Below are 23,740 nucleotides of genomic sequence, written 5' to 3'. Positions count from 1 at the left end.
AAATGTGATTTATTCAATAATTAATACCCAACGTCACCACATGGCCAAAATAAGGTATCACCCAAGCAAATCATTTGGACACATTCGTCATATTTTCCTTATTGCATTGATTTTGATTCGTCCGTTCTATCGAGTGGAATATCATCAATCAAATAATAATTGTGTGTCATTTCATTAATTTGTCTTTCACATCAATCGCAAATCAATATCTAAAAATTAAAACTACTGATCATTACCATTACCAAGAGTAGCACGTAGAAAGCAATGTATTCGAGAATTTTAAATCGCTTCAAACAAAATATCTCGAATTATTTTGGATAGATAGTAATAGATCATTTCAATTTTGAGTTACTGGATATATTTTTCAACTTTTACAGAGCATCGAATAATTGGTACGTAGGTATATCTAAAAAGAAAATTCAAAAGCACGCAACTCATTAGGCAAGAACTAATTTGTTTGCCCCCCTGGAAAAGGACAGGAAACTTAATTAAAAAGCCATGTGAAATGTCACTTCGACTTCCCCACTTGCCAAAAGCAGGACGCCGAGTCAGCCGTCCGTACCGACCCCGCCAACAGCGCGTGAGGCGGGGACCGCGGCTGACCGGCTACTCCCTCAGCAGGTCAAAAGCGCCCGTATAAGGGCCGTACAGGTACAGACAAGCCGGCGTGGAGCGGGGAGGGAATAAACGATGGCGCCCGCCAGGCTCCGGTCCGCTGCGCCTCACGCCCACCGCCGTAGCGTGCGCCCGCGCCCCGAGGACCCGCCCGACATGTCAGAGTCAACCAATCCCCTGGCCCCCGCCCTCCTCTCTCTCTCTCTTTCGGTTTGACTTCCTCCTCGGTCGGGCCAGTCGCGTCGCGATACGTCACCCAGGGGCGGCCGTGGACTCGGCAGCAGGGGAGAAATCCCGAACAGTCGTCGAGAAGCATACGGAATTGGAAAGCGGGGCAGGGGCTTGGGGGGCCCCACGCGGAGGGCGCGGGTCAGCTGTTCACACACATGCATGGTGGTGGGGCCCGGTGGCGCCGCACGTGCGGCAGGGGCCCCGCCGGGGGGGGCTCGTACGTGTGGGCCTTCTTCGCCAATGAGATGGTTCCTTGCCTCCTTCCTTATTTTTTTATTTTTTTATTTTTTTATTTTTCTTTCGTGAGTACGTTGTGCTCTTATCCAGTCTGGGCTCAGGCGCGTCCAAACGAAGTGGTGTATTTTTTTAGTAGGCCTGAATTATTTAATCCCGAAAGGTTAATGGAACGCGGGAAAAGGAGATAAAAAAGGAATAACGACGTCCTCCTGAGCTCGAATGCCACGTGGCGAGCCATCGGCTAGCCAGATCGCCAGGCCCCGTGCTGTGCTTCCGCGTGGCAGTCGTAAAAAATTCCATTTGTCAGTCCCCGTCAGATTGCACTGTGCGGATATCCGATTCAGTACTATTTATATATCGACACGAGGAGTAACAGGTGATTTATGTCGTGATTTTTCTGAAATTTAGGTGGTACATTAAAGGGTAAATACCGCAAAAAAAAAAAACCTCAAACTATATTCATTGTAACAATAAATAGTCTGGACTTTTTTTTTAGCCAAAAATCTTGAGTTTTTTTTGTGACGTACAAAAAAAATTGGGATGTTTGTATAATAGTAGAAAGGTTTAGGACTTTTAATAACGTGAAAAAGTTTGAGATATTTATGTCACAATTAATATAATTTGAAATCTTTTTTGGTATTAACTTTATTTTAATTTTTGATGGAAAAATTAAAATTTTATTTTTGTTATCTTGTCTCGAGCGTAAACAAGCATTCTTGCTCACACGAAATTATTACCACAACCTCGTGTTAAATGTACAAATTACACATGGCAAATGACCCTTGCTTAACTAAATTCTAGTCACATTTTCACCAAGAGTGCAGCAAACCAGAATTTTTCACCAAAAATTGTAGTAAACCAACAACACGATTAAATTTACAAATTGCCCAAATACAATTGCATATTTCATTAATCTTTCTCATTGCTTATTTTACATTTGAGCATAAATCAGTACTCAATAATACTCTCTTTTACTTTTCATCCTTAAAACTTCTTATTTCAAATGATTCGCTAGAAATGCTAAAAACTTCATTTTCTATTGGTGTCTCTCAACCTAAGAATTTTGCATCTATCCATTTGAAATATTTGCATTTCAAGCATTATTTTATGCAATGCATCTCTTCTTCCGAGATTTAACTAAGTGCAAGATGTTCTTCTTAGACTCGGCAGCCTACAATAATATGAAACTCACCTTCTTTTTTGTTTTGTTGAAACGAATTTGAGCTGCTTGTGAAGTTCCTACTCTCCATCAGCAAAATTGAGCAATTAATATTAAGGCCAAATTATATTTAGGTGTCGATTCTTGATTCACTAGCAAGCATGGCTTCAAATTTGGAATTTTGGTTCAATTTGGCAATTTAAGGCTTTAATCTGGGGGAAATCTAGTATATAGCATTGTTTAGGAATTAAGTACTGACCGGGCAGGCTAGTAAGCTACCTCAATCTAAGAAACTAATAAAATATGGCCACGTTGGATTTTTGGAAACTTATATCGAGTTGGCACTTCAAAAATCATTCTTTTAAAAAAGTTACATTTAAGTAATCCGTGGAAAATTTTTGGCAATAAAATAAATGCCGTACATAACTTCTTACACTTTGATGTCCTTTTACTTATTTTCTGTTTTAGAACATTGGGGTCTTATCCAGTCCGGGCTCAAGTTTGTCCAAAGCAACTGATGTATTCTTTCTAATAGGTCAAAATTATTTACCCACAAAAGGCTAATGAAAGGGCAAAAAAAGAGTAATGTCGTTGACAGAAGCTCGAATGCCACGCGGCAAGCCATCAACGAGCCAATTAGTCAGGCCCAATGTAAGTCGATTTGTCGGCCCTCGGGCGGTTACATCGCACATAATATCCGATTTGTCAAAATCGAAGACTCCTAAATCGATACGATAGTATACAAATTAGAGGTCATCACTTCCAAAGTAGGTGGATTCCAAAATTAGAACCAATCCCGTTATAACCGGTTTTTAGTTTTTGGGCCTTGGAATCGGTTCTAAAACCTACCATGTTTTTCCAATCCAGTTCTAAAGTCTACTAGAGAACCTGTTTTGTATTTTTTTTTCCTTTTTTGGTTCATTTTCATTTTTTACCGTAAAATTATATGAGGCTATAACTAACGTATGATTTAAAGTAAAAAAAAATGAATAACAAAATTCGCCCAAAACAACATTCCATACGATGAATAAGTAGTCATGTACAATTATAAATGATAAAACGTTCATACACATAACATAAAACATAAATTACAAAATTCTATTCCCCATTAATTCATAAAAATCAAGGGAAGAGAACGTATTGGCGATGAGTTAGAGAAAGGACAAAAGATGAAAGAGTGCTGAGATTAGAATTTAGGGAAACAAGAAATTAGGATTTTGGCTTTTTAATTTATAAAACCGATTTCAAAACCGGTTCCAAAATAGGTTGGTTCGATCTGGACCTTGAGTGGGTATTTACTCAGAAGTGTTCCAATAGGAACCGATTTCCGGACTTGTTTTTCTGGCGGTCCGGTCCAGTTCCCGCGTAGAACCTGTTTGGTTGCACACCCCTAATGCAAATATCAACATGTCAAGCGGCGCATAATTTCTCTCATTATTTTCTGAAATATAGATGACATTTTAAATTTCGACGGAGAAGTGCAAAATTACTCTTTGATTTTGTCAAAGCATAAACAAAAACAGCCCTGCTCCCACGAAATTACCATCATAAGTCATAACCTCGTGTTTTACTCGCGGGCGTATGTTCTTACGTATATCACTCTCCTCCTGGAATGTACACAGATTTTTCTGTTTGACAGACCACACTAAGCTTCCATTGATCCGACGCCATTCTTGAATAGCCAACCGAACAATCCTGTTGGGTATGAGATCCAAGTTTTGGAGCTGAAGGTTCGTCATGGGTGAAGTGTCGTGCCTATTCAGCCACTCCCTTATCGCCTCCGCTTCATATGTGTGGCCGTCCGCTGCCATGACAGGGTCTTCCATTAGTTCCTGCAAAAAGCATTGTCGACTCAGTAGTCTTTTGAAGAATTCAAAACAGCGAGGTCGTGTTGAACCCGTGCCGCTATAAATGAATTGGATCATAAGGTGCCAGGACAAGTTCTGTTACTGATGTATCAAACTCAACCGGTATGACAAATTCCGTCGCATTTTCTCCTGTAAGATAATTAAGGCGAGCACGCACTTTCCAATTGTGTTTGGCTAGCAAAAACGAGCATAGTCAATGACTACCGCACGATGAAAGAAGTAGCAACTTACTTGTGTTATTGGACACAGGAAGTATGAAGGAGGCTGGGTATGCTCTTCACCGGGAGAATGATGAGATGACGAGGACTGCTGAGTACCTCCTGAAGAACGATCAGATGATGACGCTTGCTCACATAGTGTTTGGATTTGTTCAAGCAGTGGCCACACCTCCAACCGAAGATCCGGTCGGTTGCTATTATCTATCCCACAGCAACTCAAAGCTAGGCGTGCTAGCTCTGTGACCTGCTCAAGTGGCCATTGCCCTGCCGTTTGATCCAATACGGCATCTAACTCATTATTATTCAACGCATTTTGCACAATGTCGTCCAAATCCAATGCTGCTTGACCAACAAGTAATCGCAATAGTACGACCCCAAATGAATAAATATCTGACTCAGCAGAAAAGTCTCCTGTCGCATGGGAACTGAAAGGTGCATCATGTGATCTGAAGTTGCTCAGTTTAGCCACGAAGTTGGCATCAAGAAGAAAATTTTTGGGTGTCAGATCACCATGAGCTATCCCATGAGGTTCAAATGAGTGCAAAAAAATAAGTGCAGCACATGTATCTCTACATATCTGTATCCTTGTTTGCCATGATAGTGGGGCAGCGTTGTCTCCACTTAGCCAGTCTTCAAGGTTACCATTTGGGAGATACTCGTAGATGATAGCCCAAGCTTCTGGGCAAACCCCAATGAGGGTGACCAAATTTGGATGCCTCAACACGCTCGCAATGCGAACCTGAAACAACAGCCCAGAATGACATGAGTGTCTACTTCAGTATCTCAGTAAATAAAACAGAATTGAGTAAAGCCTGTGTAATCACATTTCTCTAAGAAATATATTCATATTCACCTGATCTCTAATCTCTTCGACTTCTGCTTGAATAAAACAACAAAAGGCAAATGTCCTAGCAAATTTACAATTTAGGTTAACATGATATTAAAAGTTTCAAGCAATCACATAGGCATGGATATGCGCAAAGTCCTTACTATGAGGTGGCCGTCAATGATTTTTAAGCAACTTTTTCAGCACCATCATCCAGAGATAATCTCATTCAAATTGGCGGGTATGAAATTTTTGAGGAAATACAATTAAACTATGAGTATCTCACCTCCTGATGGTACTGTGATTTGTCCTCTGGGCTATCAGAATACATCATCTTTATGATCACTTGGGTATGACGAAGAAAACCTTTATAAGTGCTTCCGTAATCCCCTTCCTCTATTTTCGAGTGAGGATGGAAACTTCCAATAGCTTCCTGAATTTCTGACAAAGAAAACTTGGCAATGACTTCCTGATCCTGCCGGTTTGCAAGTGCAATTTCGAGCTGCGTTTGTAAGCCATTTCTCTCATTCTCGATCATTTTGCATCTCTCCCTTTCATTCTTTAGCATCTTCTCAAGATCAATCCTCCTACTTAATTCCTCGGCATATGAGTTCTCGAGTGCATTAGCCTGTAAATAGGCAGTGACATTGGAAAAATCCAAGAAAATAAGTAACACTTCCAATGCTGTATACAAAATGTTTGTGCAAGTCATAAGATTGTTGAGAATGAAGTTGATGCTCTAATAGCTTCAAATCATCTAAATTAATCCTTGACAAAAATAAAAGGAGTACATCAGCGTAAAGGACAGACTCTGCTCAAATGGTGAAATATTGTCGATGCTACTTTTAAAGTTCCAACTGGAAAGGAGTCAAAAGGTTAATTAATCTTCCGAAAGAGTTTGATTCATTGTCCGTACGTTCTGCACTCTGTAATCTATATTCTAGGTTTCCCAATCCACACTTGGACTGATGGTAAGAATTCAGAAACTAAAATGAATATGCAGCATCTTCACCGTCCACTGCACTAGGCAAAAATCCCACATTTTCATGCATGTATACTGCTTTCTATTTATAACATAGCCATGACAAGAACCAGACTAGAAATTGAAAAAAAAAAAAAAATTACAAAACTCATGGTGCCTAGTTGTGTCAACATGTTTAAACATAGAAATCATCCTAAGATTTCATATCAAGAAGTTTACTTTGCACTTAGCCTTGATTGCAGCCTTTTCAGCTTCATAACGGCAGATGGACTCATCACATGCCTCCCTTTTTGCCTTTGTGACATCTGATATTACTTTGTGAAGATGTTCACAGAGTTCCTCACTGTTAACTCCTTCCTGTTGGGAAATGAATATATTTGGGTTATGCTACCTATGAAACCAGTTAATTAACTCGTATAAAAGAATAGCCATGTAAAAGAGTAGTGAGTTTTTTTTACTTACTGCTGCCCTAAATGGAGGTTGATGAACAGCAGGCAACGGATCTGTTTCCAAGCTTTCCTTGCTCCTTTCAGGACTTTCAAACTGAACCAAGGCTTGATCATCTGCAGCTATGCTAGAGTCAGATCCAGAGTTATCTGAACCTGGAGTACTCTGTCCAGATTGAACATGGGACCTCACTGGATAAGAGGTACTTGACCTGCTTTCCCTGACATTCAGGTTTAGCAATTTATATTAGCTTCATGAAATATTCACTTTGAGTTGGTCCGAAGTTGTAGAACAAACTAAAGCAACTATCTCTGACATAATACAACATGGGGAGGCCTTACTTAGATTCAGGTGTTAAATTTATACACCAAGTTGACTCATAAGTTTCTTCTGGAAATTTTTTAAAACTCCTGAAGTTTGGTCAATAATATGAAATCAATCTTAGTACTTCCAACAAACATAGAGATGGATTCTAAGCCCTCGATTCATCCCCATAAGCCAATGGGACAGGAAATGGGGCTCAAAAACCCGATTTCCGATACCATGTTGGACACTATGCCAAAAAACTAATAATAAAGCACCACAATCAAATGCGTTGAAAGAAAATGTGAACAGCTCGACTGCTCAACTCTACAAGATACCTAAATGTCTGGCAGTGAAAGTTCAGCATGGTTATGCATACCTCAAGTAAACTGGATTGCCTCTGCAGATAAACCAAATTTCACAGGATGGATGAGCATGCTCATTCACAAACATTGCTTTTGTAGACTTAAGCTGTGCCATGCCCCTACAGGTTCAATATATATTTCAATAAAGGAATGAAAATATAGCATTCATCTCAGCAAAACATTTTGTAGTCAACTCCATAATTACATCAGGTAACACGAGAGCTTGAGCTAAGTAGCCATCCTCTAAAATGGGCAGACTTTTACCATTAGCAGTGGTAAGAAAAAGGATTAAAAACAAACAACTAGCCAAACCATCCACTCAATGGATAAAAAGAACTCACAAATTGATCTCTTTCTGGCCACTTCGTTAGACATATTAGTTATTTAGAATCTAGGGGCAGAAAACATTTGCAATGCAATGGTTTCTGCGCATTTACTGACTCATTCATCAGAATACGAGAACCTATGCAGCATTTGTCCAAGATTTTGCATGCGTTAAAGCATCAGTGACACCAGCCAAGTGAAGAAAACATTGCATCTCAAAACAAAACCCTCCATTAAGTCCATAATTCAAAGAGCCTTAATCAGTCCACTGTTGCGAATACAGATAAGCCATAAGTTATTACTCAATGTAGTGTCTATCTGCTGCTGCTCCCATAACGAGCTTCCTGATGCAATGCTGCTCGACAAGTTCTACAATCCCTTGTCTTACATCCTGCATCTCAGCATATAATTTCATCGAAAAAACCTGGAAAATTAAGCAGCATTTGGGAAGCACAAGTAACAAAAATTAGGACTAAGTAACAATAATAATGCTTCCGCCAATTTGATTGTGTTCATTCTCAAGATTCCTTTCATGGTGGCATAATAAGTAATGACAATCTGGAAGGAAAATATTCTAGCAAAAAATTTGCTTTCAGAAACTTCCCAATGGTGGACTCTCATCAGGATTTGTCAATGTATAGTTGACCACAATTTCCACTTAGATATGATCGCAAACCTTCTCTATATCAAACTGTTCTCATCTACAAAAAGAGTGCTGACAGAAATCATTCTAACTCACTAGTTTAAATTTTCTAAACCATTCAATCCAAAAAGAACCAATGGTAATGGAATCTGCTGAGAAGTCAAGACAATCAGTTTGAGATCAAAAGAAAACATCTTGTCTTTCATATAAGCTCAATAAAATAAGAGTTCACTATTTTCTTTCTTAGGGATAAGTGCATCAGAAGTTCAAAAACTTGTCAAGAAAGTACAATTGGATCCTAAAACTTTCCATAGTACAATAAAATCCTAAACCTTGTCAACTTGGTGCAATGAAATCCCTCTGTTAACTCTATCTGATTTGGCAAAAGGAAAAAACTGATGTGGCTTACTGTATCATTTTTTCTTTTCTACATGGCCGTTAGTTGTCTCCAAATTTCATCTTTTTTTCTCAAATCTTAATTGAACCTTAATTAAGTGAAAATAAAAAGTCAAGAATGCTAAATGCAACCCAAGTTCAATCTCAAACTATTTTAAATTCTTTCCTTAAGAAGTAGAAACCATACAACAATCTGATAACATCGGAAGACAAACAATCTTCAAGAAAGTGGGAAAAATCTATTGCATTTCTGTGGCCTAAAGTTTTAGCACCTAGCTCCGCTATCCAGTATCCCCAGCTTCACTGGTGAGGGTCACCCTCAACCGGCAGGGCAACAGCTTGCAGGCACTCTCCATGTCACACGGTGGTGGCGATCAGGAAAACAGAGATGACTTGACATCGGTCGATCTTCTTCATATTTTTTAGCTTTTATCTTTTCAAATTTTCAAGAATTTTTCAATGTGGCGCTTCATGGGTGCCACATCGGCGTCGTGTAAAGTAATAAAAAGAAACCATGTCAATATTTTCCATTAACTAAATTAGACAAATTTAATGGAGGGACTTAAATGCACCAATTTGACAAGTTTTTCAACTTGATTGAACCATTAAGAAAATTTTAGCATTCAATTGCATTTTTATGACAAGTTTTTAGATTTCTAGGGCACTTATCCCTCCTTTTCTACTTCATTGCAAACGCAAAGAAATCTTAATGCATAACTCCATCCTGAAAGCCTAATCTTTTTTAAAAGGTAGCGCGAGATTAATCTATTCCTATAAATCTGTTGACAAAGAAATAAACTGATTTCAGAAACGAACCTTTTCGTGGTTACACATTTGAATGTATGCATCCAGAATCTTGTTCGTATTCTCCCTTGCAAATTCTGGAGGAGATTTCACCAATTGCAAACAAAGAAAAAATTCAGTTGAAAATTACTGCAGAAGAAAAAAGTACTAACTACAAAGACTACTAGCAATGCAAATCAAAAAATGAAAATGCTGTTCTCATTTTCCTTAAACAGAACGATAGGTGGTCAGACTTCCAAATTCGTCCCGTCAATAATGTATTTAGAAATGAACAAAGAGCTCGGGGTTCAAGGTCAACAGCTAATGCCCGCATTGTAAATTTACTTCGCCCATCACACCTGAACTCCATACCTTCCGATTTCGACTAGAGGATAATTGATTTTTGATCTGGTCTAGTTCCATTTAGAAATTGGGATGACCATTTTTTATTTATAAATGGATCGGAATCAGATGCCCGCATTGAAAAGTTCTAGAATGAGAATTGGTCGGTTCAATGGAACCGATCACTTAGAAAAAAATTAAAAAAATTAAAAAAAATGCTAGAATTATTATAATTTGAGGGTTTATTGCTATTTTTAAGAAATTAAAAAAATATATATATTTTTAAAAAGAGTTGGTTCCATTTGAAACAGGGAATTGAATCGAAAATCACGGGTTCCATTTTTATGAAATTGGAAATCAGACCGACACCCTAACCGGACAAATCGGCTAACTCCGGTCCGGATGGTACTGTATGCTCCTCCCTAATTTCGACCGACCCAGAAGAGATCCAACAGCAGAAACAGAGACGAAGCTAAAAGAAAATATCCAAAAAGAAGCATCTTTTCCAGCTCACGGGACACACAGGAAATTTGCCGAGCGGGTTGGAACTCACCGCCGGGCTGCCCGACGTGCAGGATGCAGTACTTGAAGTCGCCCCCGAAGTTCTGCAGCGCCCACAGGAGCATCGTCTCGCCCTCCGCGCCGTCGCTCCCCACCGCGACGTACACGTTGCCCGGCGCCGCTCCAGACGACGACCCCTCGTCCCCCCTCGTCATCGCCCGCAAGTCAAAGGCGCTTCCAGCTCGGACGACGATCGGATCGCCGCCGGTTCCCCCCCGGCGAGCGCGTCGGCGTGCGTACCGAACGGAATGGGAAGAGCCCAGCAACGAATAAACGCCTCAGCTTCAGCTCTCTCTCTCTCTGTCTCTCTCTCTCAGTCTCTCGTGCTGACTTGTCAAGCGAGGTCTAGCAAGTAAAGAAGAACTTGGGACGAAAGGAGTTCCTTCTTGGCGAAGAGTCTTGGTCGCGTTGCGTTGCCAATGGGGCGGCCGCTTGCAGAATTTCTCTGTCCTTTCTCGATTTTTTTTTTTTTTTGGTCATATGTCCTTTCTCGATTTTAAACATGTCGGAATGTCGGTTCTCCACTGCACACGTCAGCGTGTATTTGGTTGGTAATATTCCCATAAAACCATCAATTGAATGTTAGTAAAATTGAAAATTAAGAAAAAAGATGTGATTTTGTAGCGGAGAGTAGTCAGGAAGAATTATATAATATGGACAATTTTTATGATCGGCCACTACTTGACTCTATATGACAAGGATATCGGGACAACTACAAGCGTAAAGATAGCTCGATTTGATCAATGGGGATGTATAAAATCTAACGTGGTCTTTTTCCTTTTAGTGGATCACAAAAAGTTGGAAAATGAGTCCTGATTTATTCCCTTTCGCAATTTGCATGATCACTTTTTTTTTTTTTGGGGTATTTGGCCGCATCTGAAAAAGTCTATGAGAAAAAGAACTTTGCATAAAACACGACGGATTTTTACCTAAAGGTCTTCCTGAAATGTAAAAGTTTTTGGATAGATCGTGATTGAAAAGTATATTTTGGAAATAAGTTTGAGAGAGAGTAATAGACCATGTAGTGAAAACACGTTTTGAAAAGTCTTGAAGCTTTTTAACTTTTAATTTGTTTAGAATTGGAAAAAACAATGATCAACAACTTTTACCATTTGAATGTTGAGAATAATGTAACGTGAACATAGTAACAAATTTAAAATAAAAGATTCACATTTCTTTTTTCACTACAATAATCAAATATAGAAAAAAAAAAACCACATTAAAGTGGACTATTTCCTCAATTAAAAAGAAAGTAATTCTATCTTAATAAACAAGGTCGCATATCCTTTCTCATATCAAAAGGGGTAGCTAGGGTATTCGAATTGCTACTTTCTTTAAGAGAGTTGGAGTAAGAACAATTAGCTTTAGATATGAGTTTCGATTTTTATGTCCTGCAAAAAGGTAGATAAAAGTCTAAGAATAAGTTGAAAGTTTAAGAATAACTGAAAAAAAAAAAAAAATCTAAAGAAAACAAATGCATTTTCCTAAAAATTAGTAGCATTCTTAAATATTTCCTAAACTTACGGCTATTTAATCACATAAAGCGCCATGTCAAAAAATGCATGATCATTTAAAGCATCATCTATCATTTACATCATCAAAGTCAACCATGCATCATTAAATGAGATAAAAATTGCTCTTGCAAAATGGGTATCGTTCATGCTTTTCTTGCAAAGTCATTGCTATTTTTATTAGTTTCACTTGCTTTTCATACAAACAACTTTACATATTTTTTAGGGATATGTACACTATAAATTTTAAAACTTATTGTAAAAAATGCAATCAAGTCATAAAACTTTCAAAAAATATAATCAAGTCTTAAAACTTGTAAAATTGGTACAATTGAGTCATCGGTTCATACTATCAATTTGTCTAACGGAAAATGCTGACGTGACATTTTAAAATTAATTTTCCTTTAAATCTCATTAAAATAATAAACTACAAAAAGCTAAAATAGGGGGCTTGTACGCGTGGGCCTACTTCGTTGATGAGATGGTTTCTTTGCCTCCCTCTCCTTTTTTATTTTGTAAGTACGTTGGGCTCTCATCCAGTTTGGGCTCAAGTGCGTCCAAAGGAGATGGCGTATTTTTTTAATAGGCCTGAATTATTTAATCACAAAAGGTTAATGAAACGGGGGAAAAGGAAATAAAAAAGGAATAAAGTTGTCCACGCTGGCTCGAATGCCATGCGGCGAGCTATCGGCTAGCCAGATCGTTAGACCTCGTACTGTGCTGCCACGTGGCAAGTCATCGACAAGTCCATTTTTGGGTCCCTGTGTGGTTGCATTGCGCGGATGTTATTTGTCAAGATTCAAACTCCCACGTAGAGCAGCACATAATTTATGTCTTATTTTTTTTTCTGAAATTTAGATAGTATTTTTAAAGGGTAGATATCACAAAAAAAAAAATCTCAAACAATGTCCATTGTAACTCAAATACTCAATTTTTTTTATACCAAAAACCTTGGGTTTTTTCGTGATACAAAAAAAAATTTAAGAATATTTGCATCACGGTGGAAAAGTTTAAAAAGTCCAAGATATTTATATCACGGTGAGTATAATTTGAAGTTTTTGTAATATTAGCCTTATTTTAAATTTTGATGGAAAAATGAAAAATTACCTTTTGTTATATTGTCTTAACCGTAAACAAGCATTCTTGCTCAAACAAAATTACTACCATAAGCTCGTGTTAAATTTACAAATTACACACGGCAAACAACCCTTGCTTAACTAAATTCCAGTCACATTTCCACCAAAAGTGCAACAAACCAACATTAGCAAACCAACAACACAATTAAATTTACAAATTACCCCAATGCAATTACATATTCCATTGATCTTTCTCATTACCTACTTTACATTTAAGCATAAATCAACGCTCGATAACACTTTTTTTCACTTTTTATTCTTAAAAATTCTTATTTCAAATGGTTGGTGAGAGCTGCTCAAGCCTTCATTTTCTGCTTGTATTGAATTGGCATCCTCTAACTCATCCGTTTATGTTAGTGGAAGTTGATGTCATCCTTCAAGTAACTCTAACATCACTTGTGTTCTCAACCTAAGAATTTTGCATCTACTCATATGATATATTTGCACTTCAAGCATTCTCTATACATAGCACATCTCTTCTCCCAAGATTTTATTGAATGCAAGATGTTCTTTTTGGACTCGGTAGCCCACAATAATATAAACTCACCTTCTTCTTCGCTTTGTTGAAACAAATTTGAGCTTCTCATGAAGCTCTTGCTCTCCGTTAGCATAATTGAGCGATTAATTTTAAGGGCAAACCAAATTGGGGTGTTGATTTTCAATTTGTTGGCATAAATGGTTTCAAATCTGGAAATTTGGTTCAATTTGGCGATTTAATGCTTTAATTTAGGGAAAATCTAGTATATGACATTGTTTAAAGATTAAATATTTACCAGGCACACCAGCAAGCCATGTCAATTTAAGAAATTCATAATATATGGCCATGTCGGATTTTTTGAAACCTACATCAAAGTCGGCACTTAAAAGATTGTTCTTTTTAGAAAGTTGCATTTAAGTAATTCGTCAAAAACTTTTGATACTAAGATAAATGTTGTATACAATTTATGATACTTTTAGTATCCTTTAGTTCTTTTCTTTTTAAGTACACGGTGTTATCCAATTTGGGCTCAAGTGTGTCCAAAGCAACCAATGTATTCGTTTTAATAGGTTAGAATTATTTACTCACAAAAGGTTAATGTAAGAGGGAAAAATATAATAATGTCGTTGAGAGAAGCTCAAAAGCCATCAACGAGTCAAATTGTCAGGCCTCATGTTGCATCAAGTCATCAATAAGCTATGAAGCACCAAGACTTTGTAGAAGCCTTTGTGTTGTGTTGAAAACACTTTTCGACACTTGGTTAACATATATTAAAAATTCGATATTTGATTAACTTTCTCAACACTTTTAATTCCAACATACAAGATTTTGATATATGATTCTGACACGCAAAGTTAATTTTAAATTTTTTCAATAAATAGGGGATCACAATATATATATATATATACCTTTACCAAAAATATAATAATAATAAATGAGAAAAGAATAAAAACATAATTTTCCCTTCTCTTATGATTCTCATTTTCTGTGATACACAATTCACTCTCAAAGTTTTTTTTTCTCTTCCATGCAAATCGAGAATGTGAATTGCTTGTTTTTAACTTCTAAGTTTTATGTATTATTGAAATGAAATTGAATTTGTCAAATTGAAATAAGGGTTAATACCTTGAAAAATCTTAAATTGGTATACTTGTGACAAATTTACCATAAATTAATTTTTTGAGCATTAAAAACCCAAACCGGTACACATTTGACAAATTTACCTTAAACTAGTATATTTGTGACAAATTTACTCTTTATTAGTTTCCGTTAAATTTTACTATCAAATTACTAAGTTGAATGACATTTGACAGTTGACTGATATACAAATTTAAGATTTTATTATCCGTTTGCTAAAGTTATGCAATTTGTGATTTTTTATGGTATTAATATAATTTAATGGATGGTATATTTATTACAAATATATCAGTTTATGATTTTTGGTTGTCGAATAAATTAGTTTTGGATAAATATGTCACAAATGTACTAGTTTAATATTTTTTATGATTAGTCTAGATGAATTTGTCATGGATATACCGGTTTATGATTTTTCATGGTAAAATAATTAATTTTTAGTAAATTTGTTATATGTGTACTAATTTGGGGTTTTTTAGAGTATTAACTTTTGAAATAATGAATAATATTAATAAATTATGGATTAATGTTTTTAGTGTAAATTCATTCTAGGCTTTATATATTTATTTATGAATTTGAATCAAATTAATTTGATTAAAATAATCAAAAAACATATAACACGCACACGGTGTGCCATAACGTATCGGAACTATTTACTTTTTGAGAAACGACGTGTTAGCGTGTCGTGTTGTGTCGTATTGTGTTGCGTGTCGCTTATCAATATTAATGCTACCTAGTCAACAAGTTGATTTGTCAGGCCTTGGGCGGTTACATTACACATATTTGATTTGTCAAAATTCGAAACTCTTGAATCGATAGTATGTAAATTAAGGGTGATGAGTTTCAAAATGAGTGGATTCAAGATTATAATCAGTTCCCAATTTTTGAACCCTGAAACCTACTCCTTGTACCTATAATTAATTTTGGAACCTATCATGTTTTTCCGGTTTGGGTCTACTTGAGAATTTATTTTTATTTTTTTGTTCCTTTTCTTGGTCCATCTTTTACAACAAATTATATGAGGCTATGAGTAATGAAATAATTCAAAATAAAAGATGAACAACAAAATCCATTAAAAAAAACAATTCATAAGAAGAATATGCAGTTTCGTACAATTACAAATGATAAAATGTTCAAACACCTAGTATAAAACATAAATTATAAAATTTTATTCCCCATTAATTTATAAAAATTTAGGAAAAGAAGAAAAACTGGCAAAGAGTTCCGACGAAGGATAAAAGACGAACGAGTGCTCAGATTAGAATTTAAGGGAAAAAGAAATTAGGATTTTGCCCTTTTAGCTTATAAAACTAATTCTGAAACCAGTTCCAAAATAAGGTGGTCCAATCTGAATCTTGGATGGGTATTCACTTGAAACTTGCTTCCAATAGAAACCGATTCCCAGACCTATTTTTTGGGCACTCCGGTTCAATTCCTAGGTAAAACCGGTTTGGTTGCACTTTCCTAATGCAAATATCGACATGTCAAGCAGCACATAATTTATCTCATGATTTTCTGAAATTTAGATGACATTTTAAATTTCGACTGCGAAGTGAAAAATTACTTTTTGCTTTTGACTAAGCATAAACAAAAACAGGCCTGCTCACACGAAATTACTATCATAACCTCGTGTATTACTCACGGGCGTATGCTCTTACGTATATCACTCCTGCTGCTGTGTATATGTACAAGAAAACCCACCGGAGCAGCACTAACTGTACATAGATTTTGCTGTTTGACAGCCACACTAGCTTTCATTGATCTGAAGCCATTCTTGAATTGCCGACCGAACAATCCTATTCGGCACGAGATGTAGGTTATCGAGTGGAAGATTCGTCATGGGCGAGGTGTTGTGGCCGTCCAGCCACTCCCTTATCGCCTCCGCCTCATATGTATAGCCATCCACTGCCACAAGAGGGTCTTCCATAATCTCCTGCCAAAAAGCATTGTCGACTTAATACTCTTTTCAAGAATTCAAAACAGCTAGGTTACGTTGAACCTGTGCTGCTATACATGAATTGGATCACAAGGTGCCAGGACAAGTTCTGTTACTGATGTATCAAGCTAAACCGGTGTGACAAGTTCCGTTGCCTTTTCTCCTGTACGATAATTAAGGGGAGCACGTGCTTTCCAGCTCTGTTCGGCTTGTGAAAACGAGCATAGTCAATGACTACCACAGAACGACAGAAGTAGCAACTTACGTGTTTTATTGGACAGAGGAAATACGAAGGAGGCTGGGTATGCTCTTCACCAGGAGAACGATCAGATGACCAGGATTGCCGAGTAACTCCTGAAGAACGATCAGATGATGGCGCTTGCTCACATAGTGTTTGGATTTGTTCAAGCAGCGGCCACACCTCTGACTGAAGATCTGGTTGGTTGCTAATATCCATCCCACAGCAACCCAAAGCTAGGCGTGCCAGCTCTGTGACCTGCTCAAGTGGCCATGGCCCTGCCATTTGATCCAACACAGTATCTAACTCTTCAGCATCCAATGCAGTTTGCACAATCTCGTCTAAATTAAATGCTGCTTGACCAACAAGCAACCGCAATAGTACGACCCCAAATGAATAAACATCTGACTCAGCAGAAAAGTCTCCTGTTGTATGGGAACTGAAAGATGCGTCACGCAATCCGAAGTTGCTCAGTTTAGCCACGAAGTTGGCATCAAGAAGAATATTCTGGGGGTTCAGATCACCATGAGCTATCCCATGAGGTTTGAAGGAGTGCAAAAAAATAAGTGCAGCACATGTATCTCTACATATCTGTATCCTCGTTTGCCATGATAGTGGGGCAGCGTTATCTTTACAGTTTAGCCGGTCTTCAAGGTTACCGTTTGGGAGATACTCGTAGATGAGAGCCCAAGCTTCTGGGCAAACCCCAATGAGGGTGACCAAATTTGGATGCCTCAACATGCTTGCAATGTGAAGCTGAAATAGCAGCCCAGAATGACATGAGTGCCTACTTCAATATCTCAGTAAATAAAATGGAAAATTGAGTAAAGCCTGTGTAATTATATTTCTCTAATAAATATATTCATATTCATCTGATCTTGAATCTCTTTGACTTCTGCACGAATAAAACAACAAAAGACAAATGTCCAGGCAAATTTACAATTTTAAAAGTTTCAAGCAATCACATAGGCATGGATATGCGCAAAGTCCTTACTATGAGGTGGCCATCAACGATTTCTTACGCAATTTTTTCAGCACCATCATCCAGAGATAATCTCATTCAAATTGGCATGTATGCAATTTTTGAGGAAATACAATCAAACTAAGAGTACCTCACCTCCTGATGGTACTGTGATGGGCCCTGTGAGCTATCAGAACACATCATCTTCATAATCACTTGGGTATGACGAAGAAAACCTTTGTAAGTGCTTCCATAATCCCCTTCCTCTATTTTTGAGGAAGGATTGAAATTTTCTGTAGCTTCCAGAATTTCTGAGAAAGAAAACTTGGTAATGACTTCCTGATCCTGCGAGTTCAAACTTGAAGGTTCACCAGCTTGGTTTGCTGAGAGCTCCTCATTAGCTTTAAGTGCATTTTCGAACAGCATTTGCAAGTCATCTCTCTCATTCTCGATCATTTTGCATCTCTCCCTTTCTTTCTCTAGCATCTCCTTGAGATTATTAATCCTCTGACTTGATTCCTCAGCACGTGAGTTCTCAAGTGCACAAAACTGTAAATAGGCAGTGACATTGGAAAAATCCAAGAAAATAAGTAACACTTCCCATACTGTATCCAAAAATTTTGTGCAAGTCATAAGATTGTTGACAGTGAAGGATGCTTTAATAGCTCTAAATCATCTAAATTAATCCTTGACAAAAAAAGGATTACATACAACATAAAGGACAAACTCTGCTCAAATGGTAAAATTAATGTCAATGCTGCTTTTTAAGTTCCAACTGAGAAGGAATCAAAAGGTTAATTATTCTTCCAAATAAGTTTAATTTATTGTCCGTACATTCCGGACTCTGTTATCTATATTCTAGGTTTCCCAATCCACATTTGGACTGACGGTAACAATTTAGAAACTAAAATGATTATACAGTATCTTCAACATCCACTGCACTAGGCAAAACTCCCAGATTTTCAGGCATATATACTGCTCTGTATTTAAAACCTAGTCATGCCAACCACCAGATTAGAAATTGAAAAATAAAAAAAAATAACGCATGGTGCCTAGTTGTGTTAACATGTTTAAACATAGAAATCATCCTAAGATTTCATATCAAGAAATTTACTTTGCGCTTAGCCTCAATTTCAGCCTTTTCAGCTTTCTGACGGCGAATCAACTCTTGGAGTGCCTCCCTTTTTGCCTTTGTAACCTCTGACATTGCTCTGTCAAGTTGTTCACAGAGTTCCTCACTGTTAATTCCTTCCTGTTGGGATATAAATATATTTGGGTTATGCTACCTATGAAACCAGATAATTAACTTGTATAGAAGAATAGCCAAATAAAAGAGTGGAGAGGTTCTTTTCCTTACTGCTACACTAGATGGAGGTGCACGCACCGGACTTCTTGCTGAGCTCTCGTCGCTCCTTTCAGGATGTTCAAACTGAACCAAGGCTAGATTATCTGCAACTTCACTAGAGTCGGATCCAGAGTTATCTGAACCTGCAGTACTCTGTCCAGATTGAACATGGGAGCTCACTGGTTGCGACGATGTCGCAATATACGGATAAGAGGTACTTGACCTACTTTCCCTGAAATGCAGGTTTAGCAATTTGCATTAGCTTCATGACATATTCACTTTAAGTCAGTCAGAAGTTGTAAATAAACTTAAGCAGCTATCTCTGATATAATCCAACATGGGGAGGCCTTACTTAGAGCCAGGTGCTAAATTTATTTACAAAGTCAGACCCATAAATTTCCTCTGGAAAAATTTTATAACTCAAGTTTGGTCAATAATATGAAATCAATCTTAGTACTTCCAAGAAACACAGAGATGAATTCTAAGCCCTTGATTCATCCCAATAAGCCAATGGGACAGGAAATGGGGCTCGAAAACCCAATTTCCAATACCCTGTTGGACGTTACACCAAAAAATTAATAATAAAGCACCACAATCAAATGCAACGAAAGTTCAGCATGGTTATGCATACCTCAAGTAAACTGGAACAGCTTGACTGCTCAACTCTACAAGATATCTAAATGTCTGGCAGTGAAAGTTCAGCATGGTTATGCATACCTCAAGTAAACCATATTGCCGCTGCAGATAAACCAAATTTCACAGGATGGATGAGCATGCTGGTTCACAAACATTGCTTTTGTAGATTTAAGCTGTGCCATGCCCCTACAGGTTCAATATTTATTTCAATAAAGGAATGAAAATATAGTATTCATCTTAGTAAAACAGTCTGTAGTCAACTCCATAATTACATCAAGTAACACAAGAGCTCGAACTAAGTAGCCATCATCTAAAATGGGCAGACTTTTTCCATAGGCAGTATTAAGAAAAAAGATCAAAAAATAAACAACTAGCCAAACCATCCACTCAATGGATAAAATAACTCATAAATTGATCTCTTTGTAGCCACTTTGTTAGACATATTAGTTATAGAATCTACAGGTAGCATATATTTTCAAAGCAATGGTTTCTGCGCATTCACCAACTTATTTAGCAGAATATGAGAACCTATGAAGCATTTGTCCAAGATTTCACATGCTTTAAAGCATCAGTGACACCAGTCAAGTGAAGAAAACATTGCATCCCAAAACGAAACCCTCCATTAAGTCCATAATTTGATAAGCATTAATAAGTCCACTGTTGCGAATAAAGATAAACCATAAGTCATTACTCAATGTAGTGACTAGTTGCTGCTGTTCCCATAACAAGCTTCCTGATGCAATGCTGCTCAACAAGTTCCACAATCCCTTGTCCTACATCCTCCATCTCAGCATATAATTTCATTGAAGAAACCTAGAAAAGGAAGCAGCATTTGGGAAGCACAAGTAGTAAAACTCAGGACTAAGTAACAAAAATAATGTTTCCACTGGAAGATTCCTTCCATGGTGGCATAATAAGTAATGACAATCTGGAAGGAAAATATTCTAGCAAAGGATTTGCTTTCAGAAACTTCCCAATGATGGACTCTCATCAGGATTTGTCAATGTATAATTGCCCACAATTTCCACTTAGATACGATTGCGAACCTTCTCAATATCATAATGGTCTCATCTAACAAGAATACTGACAGAAATCATTCTACCTCACTAGTTTGAATTTTCTAAACCATTTAATCCAAAAGGAGCCAATGGTAATGAAGTCTGCCGACAAGTCAAGACATTCAATTCGAGATCAAAAGAAAACGTCTAATCTTTTAAATAAGCCCAAAAAAATGAGAGTTTACGATCTTCTTTTCTAAGGATAAGTGATTCAGAAGTCTGAAAATTTGTCATGAGAGTACAATCGAATCTTAAAACTTTCAGTAGTGCAATAAAATCCTCAACCTTATCGAATTGGCCCAATGAAGTCCCTCTGTTAACTCTATTTGATTTTGCTAATGAAAAAAGACTGATGTGGCTTATTTTATTATTTTTTCATTCCTACATGGCTGTTGATTGTCTCCAAATTTTACTTGTTTTTTTCTCAAACCTTTATTGAACCTTAGTTAAGTGAAAATAAAAAAGTAAAGAATACTTAATGCAACGCAAGTTCAATCTCAAACCATTTTAAATTCTTTCCCTGAGAAACAGAAACCATACAACAATCTGATAACACAGGAAGAGAAACAATCTTCAAGAAAGTGGGAAAAATCTATCGCATTTCTATGGCCTAAAGTTTTAGCCCCCAGTTCCGCCATCCCCAGCTTCACCGGTGAAGGTCACCCATCAACCAGCAGGGCAACGTCTTGCAGGCACTCTCCATGTCACATGGTGGTGGCGATCAGAAAAACAAAGATGACTCAATGTCAGTCAATCTGGTTTTTCGGCATGACAAATCAGATCCATGGATTACAGTTAAACTCTCTTGATCTATAACTCCTTCAAGTAGCTACAACAATGGCATCTCCGTCTAGCACTCGATGAGGGAATCAAACACCGCATATAGATAGCTCTTCAATCAATACTTTGAAGGTGTATATAATTGGGGTTTGTTTGAGGGAATCTTCCTCAGTGCCATTGGAGTTGTTTGTAGAGATAATCCTGACATTCTCGTGATGAGTTCATGATGACAACAAGGGGTTCTATAGCTGCTATGGTTGAAACCTTAGCTTTCATCTGCTCTAGTATACAAGAGATGAAAGATCTTTGCAATTTGTGTCTTTTATCTTTTACCTCCTTTTCTTTCTTTCTTTCTTTTTTAATCTTTTTTATCTTTTCAAATTTTCAAGAATTTTCTGATGTGGCGCTTGATGGGTGCCATGGCACTTATAGAACGTCAACATTTTCCATTAACTAAATTTAATTGGATGGATTTAACGGAGGGACTTAAACTCACAAATTTGACAAGTTTTAAGACTTGATTGAACTATTTGAAAGTTTTAAGACTCAATTGCATTTTTGGCAAGCTTTTAGATTTTTAGGGCACTCATCCCTCCTTTTCTACTTTATTGCAAACCAAATCCCAATGCATAACTGCATTCCAAAAGCCTAATCTTTTTTAAACATGGCGAAAAATCAATCTATTTCTATAAATCTGTTGACAAAAAAAATAAATCGGTTTCAGGAACGAACCTTTGCTTGGTTACACATTTGAATGTACGCATCCAGAATCTCGTCCATATTCTGCCTTGCAGCTTCTAGAGGAGATTTCACCAATTGCAAATAAAGAAAAAGTTCTGTTGAAAAATTTCTGCAGAAGGAAAAAATACTAACCAGAAAGACTACTAGCAATGCAAATTACAAATGAAAATGGTGTTCTCATTTTCTTAAAGAGAGCGATAGGTGGTCAGTCTAGAAATACAGCAAAGCATATTTATATCATGAATCAGTTTGGAAGCCCGCCAAAAGAACCGCATTTGAGATGAAGATTAACATGATGCCATTTATTATCATCGCATTCAAAATTGTATGACCACCCATCTTTAAAGGAGGCCTAATAGTTTGCGCACATAATAAAAAACCAGCGATCACTTTTACATGCAAGAAAATCGAACAGAGTTTTTCGCCAATTCAAGATCATCCCCACTACCAGCAGACATCTGCCACAAGAAACTGCAGAGAGATCAACCTACAAACTGCCACGTATATATCTACTATCCCATTACTTTCACTTTCTTTTTTATTGCCAAGTAAGCAAGAAAGTTTTATTCGCCAAAATGATCAAATGCAGCCCAAGTACGCTACAAGAGAGACCATTTTACAGCAGTCTCCAACTCCTGCACATCTCCAAACGCCGTTATGCGTAGCGAGCACTTCGTCAAACAAAACAACATTCGGAAAATGAAATTCGCTAGACGGTTTCGTCAGGCTCGGGGGTCAAGGTCAACAGCTACTGCCCGCGTCGTAAATTTACTTCGTCCATCACACCCGAACTCCGTATCCCGCGATTTCGACCGACCCAGAAGAGACCCATCAGCAGAAACAGAGACGAAGCTAAAAAATGAAAAAAAAAAAAAAAGAAAGAAAAATTCCGAAAAGAAGCATCTTTTTCCAAGCTCACGGGGACACTCACCGCCGGGCTGCCGGACGTGCAGGATGCAGTACTTGAACCCGCCCCGAAAGTTCTCCAGCGCCCACAGGAGAGCCAGCTCGCCCTCCGCGCCGTCGCTCCCCACCGCGACGCACACGCTACCCGGCACCGCTCGAGACGACGCCGACGACGACCCATCGTCCCCGCTCGCCATCGCCGCCAGCAAAAAGCACTTCGAGCTCGGACGGCGATCGGCCGCCACCGCCGGTTCCCCCCCGGCCGCCGGTCGAGGGTGCGTGGGTGAGTGTACCGAGCGGAAATGGGAAGAGCCCAGCAAACGAAAAAGACGCCTGGGCCTTCTTATGATGACGATCGCGCTGCCTCTCTCTCTATCTGACAGTGGTAACTTGCGAAGGAAGGTGCGACGGAAAAGGGGAGAACTTTGGGATAAAAGGCGTTCCTTTTCGGCCAAGTAGTCTTGGCGTAGTCAATGGGCGGCCCTCTTACGAGAATTTTTCCTGTTCTTCCTCGAGTTTGGACGTGTCGGAAGGTTCTCGTATTTGATTGGTCGTGTTTTCGCAAAATTATATTTTTATG

The 23,740-nt window shown here is 37.9% G+C and overlaps 2 protein-coding genes across 3 annotated transcripts; both read right to left on the bottom strand.

The window, feature by feature from the left end:
- Window positions 1-3,650: 3,650 nt before the first annotated feature.
- Window positions 3,651-10,758, bottom strand: LOC104442108 (U-box domain-containing protein 33). Of its 2 annotated transcripts, none has more exons than XM_039311735.1 (9): window positions 10,293-10,758; window positions 9,431-9,495; window positions 7,878-7,999; window positions 7,266-7,370; window positions 6,599-6,803; window positions 6,356-6,493; window positions 5,441-5,782; window positions 4,342-5,067; window positions 3,651-4,074 (listed from the first exon to the last, which is right to left on the bottom strand). In XM_039311735.1, exons 1-9 carry the CDS (start codon window positions 10,453-10,455, stop codon window positions 3,745-3,747), a joined length of 2,196 nt encoding a protein of 731 aa, XP_039167669.1. In that variant the 5' UTR covers window positions 10,456-10,758; the 3' UTR covers window positions 3,651-3,744. The 2 variants fall into 2 exon arrangements, with proteins under 2 accessions (XP_039167669.1, XP_039167670.1); XM_039311736.1 differs by having other exon boundaries at window positions 7,878-7,966.
- A 5,350-nt stretch (window positions 10,759-16,108) lies between these two features.
- LOC104442109 (U-box domain-containing protein 33) lies at window positions 16,109-23,518 on the bottom strand. The gene is made up of 9 exons (XM_010055416.3): window positions 23,186-23,518; window positions 22,246-22,310; window positions 20,367-20,488; window positions 19,757-19,861; window positions 19,052-19,271; window positions 18,809-18,946; window positions 17,851-18,243; window positions 16,761-17,489; window positions 16,109-16,492 (listed from the first exon to the last, which is right to left on the bottom strand). The coding sequence occupies exons 1-9, from the start codon at window positions 23,355-23,357 to the stop codon at window positions 16,307-16,309; spliced, it is 2,130 nt and encodes a 709-aa protein (XP_010053718.3). The 5' UTR covers window positions 23,358-23,518; the 3' UTR covers window positions 16,109-16,306.
- Between the last annotated feature and the right edge of the window lie 222 nt (window positions 23,519-23,740).

This window comes from Eucalyptus grandis, chromosome 4 (genome assembly GCF_016545825.1).
Source record: "Eucalyptus grandis isolate ANBG69807.140 chromosome 4, ASM1654582v1, whole genome shotgun sequence".
Lineage (NCBI taxonomy): Eukaryota > Viridiplantae > Streptophyta > Magnoliopsida > Myrtales > Myrtaceae > Eucalyptus > Eucalyptus grandis.
Note: the sequence above shows the minus strand (reverse complement) of the source record. Positions and strands in the feature narration are given on the sequence as shown.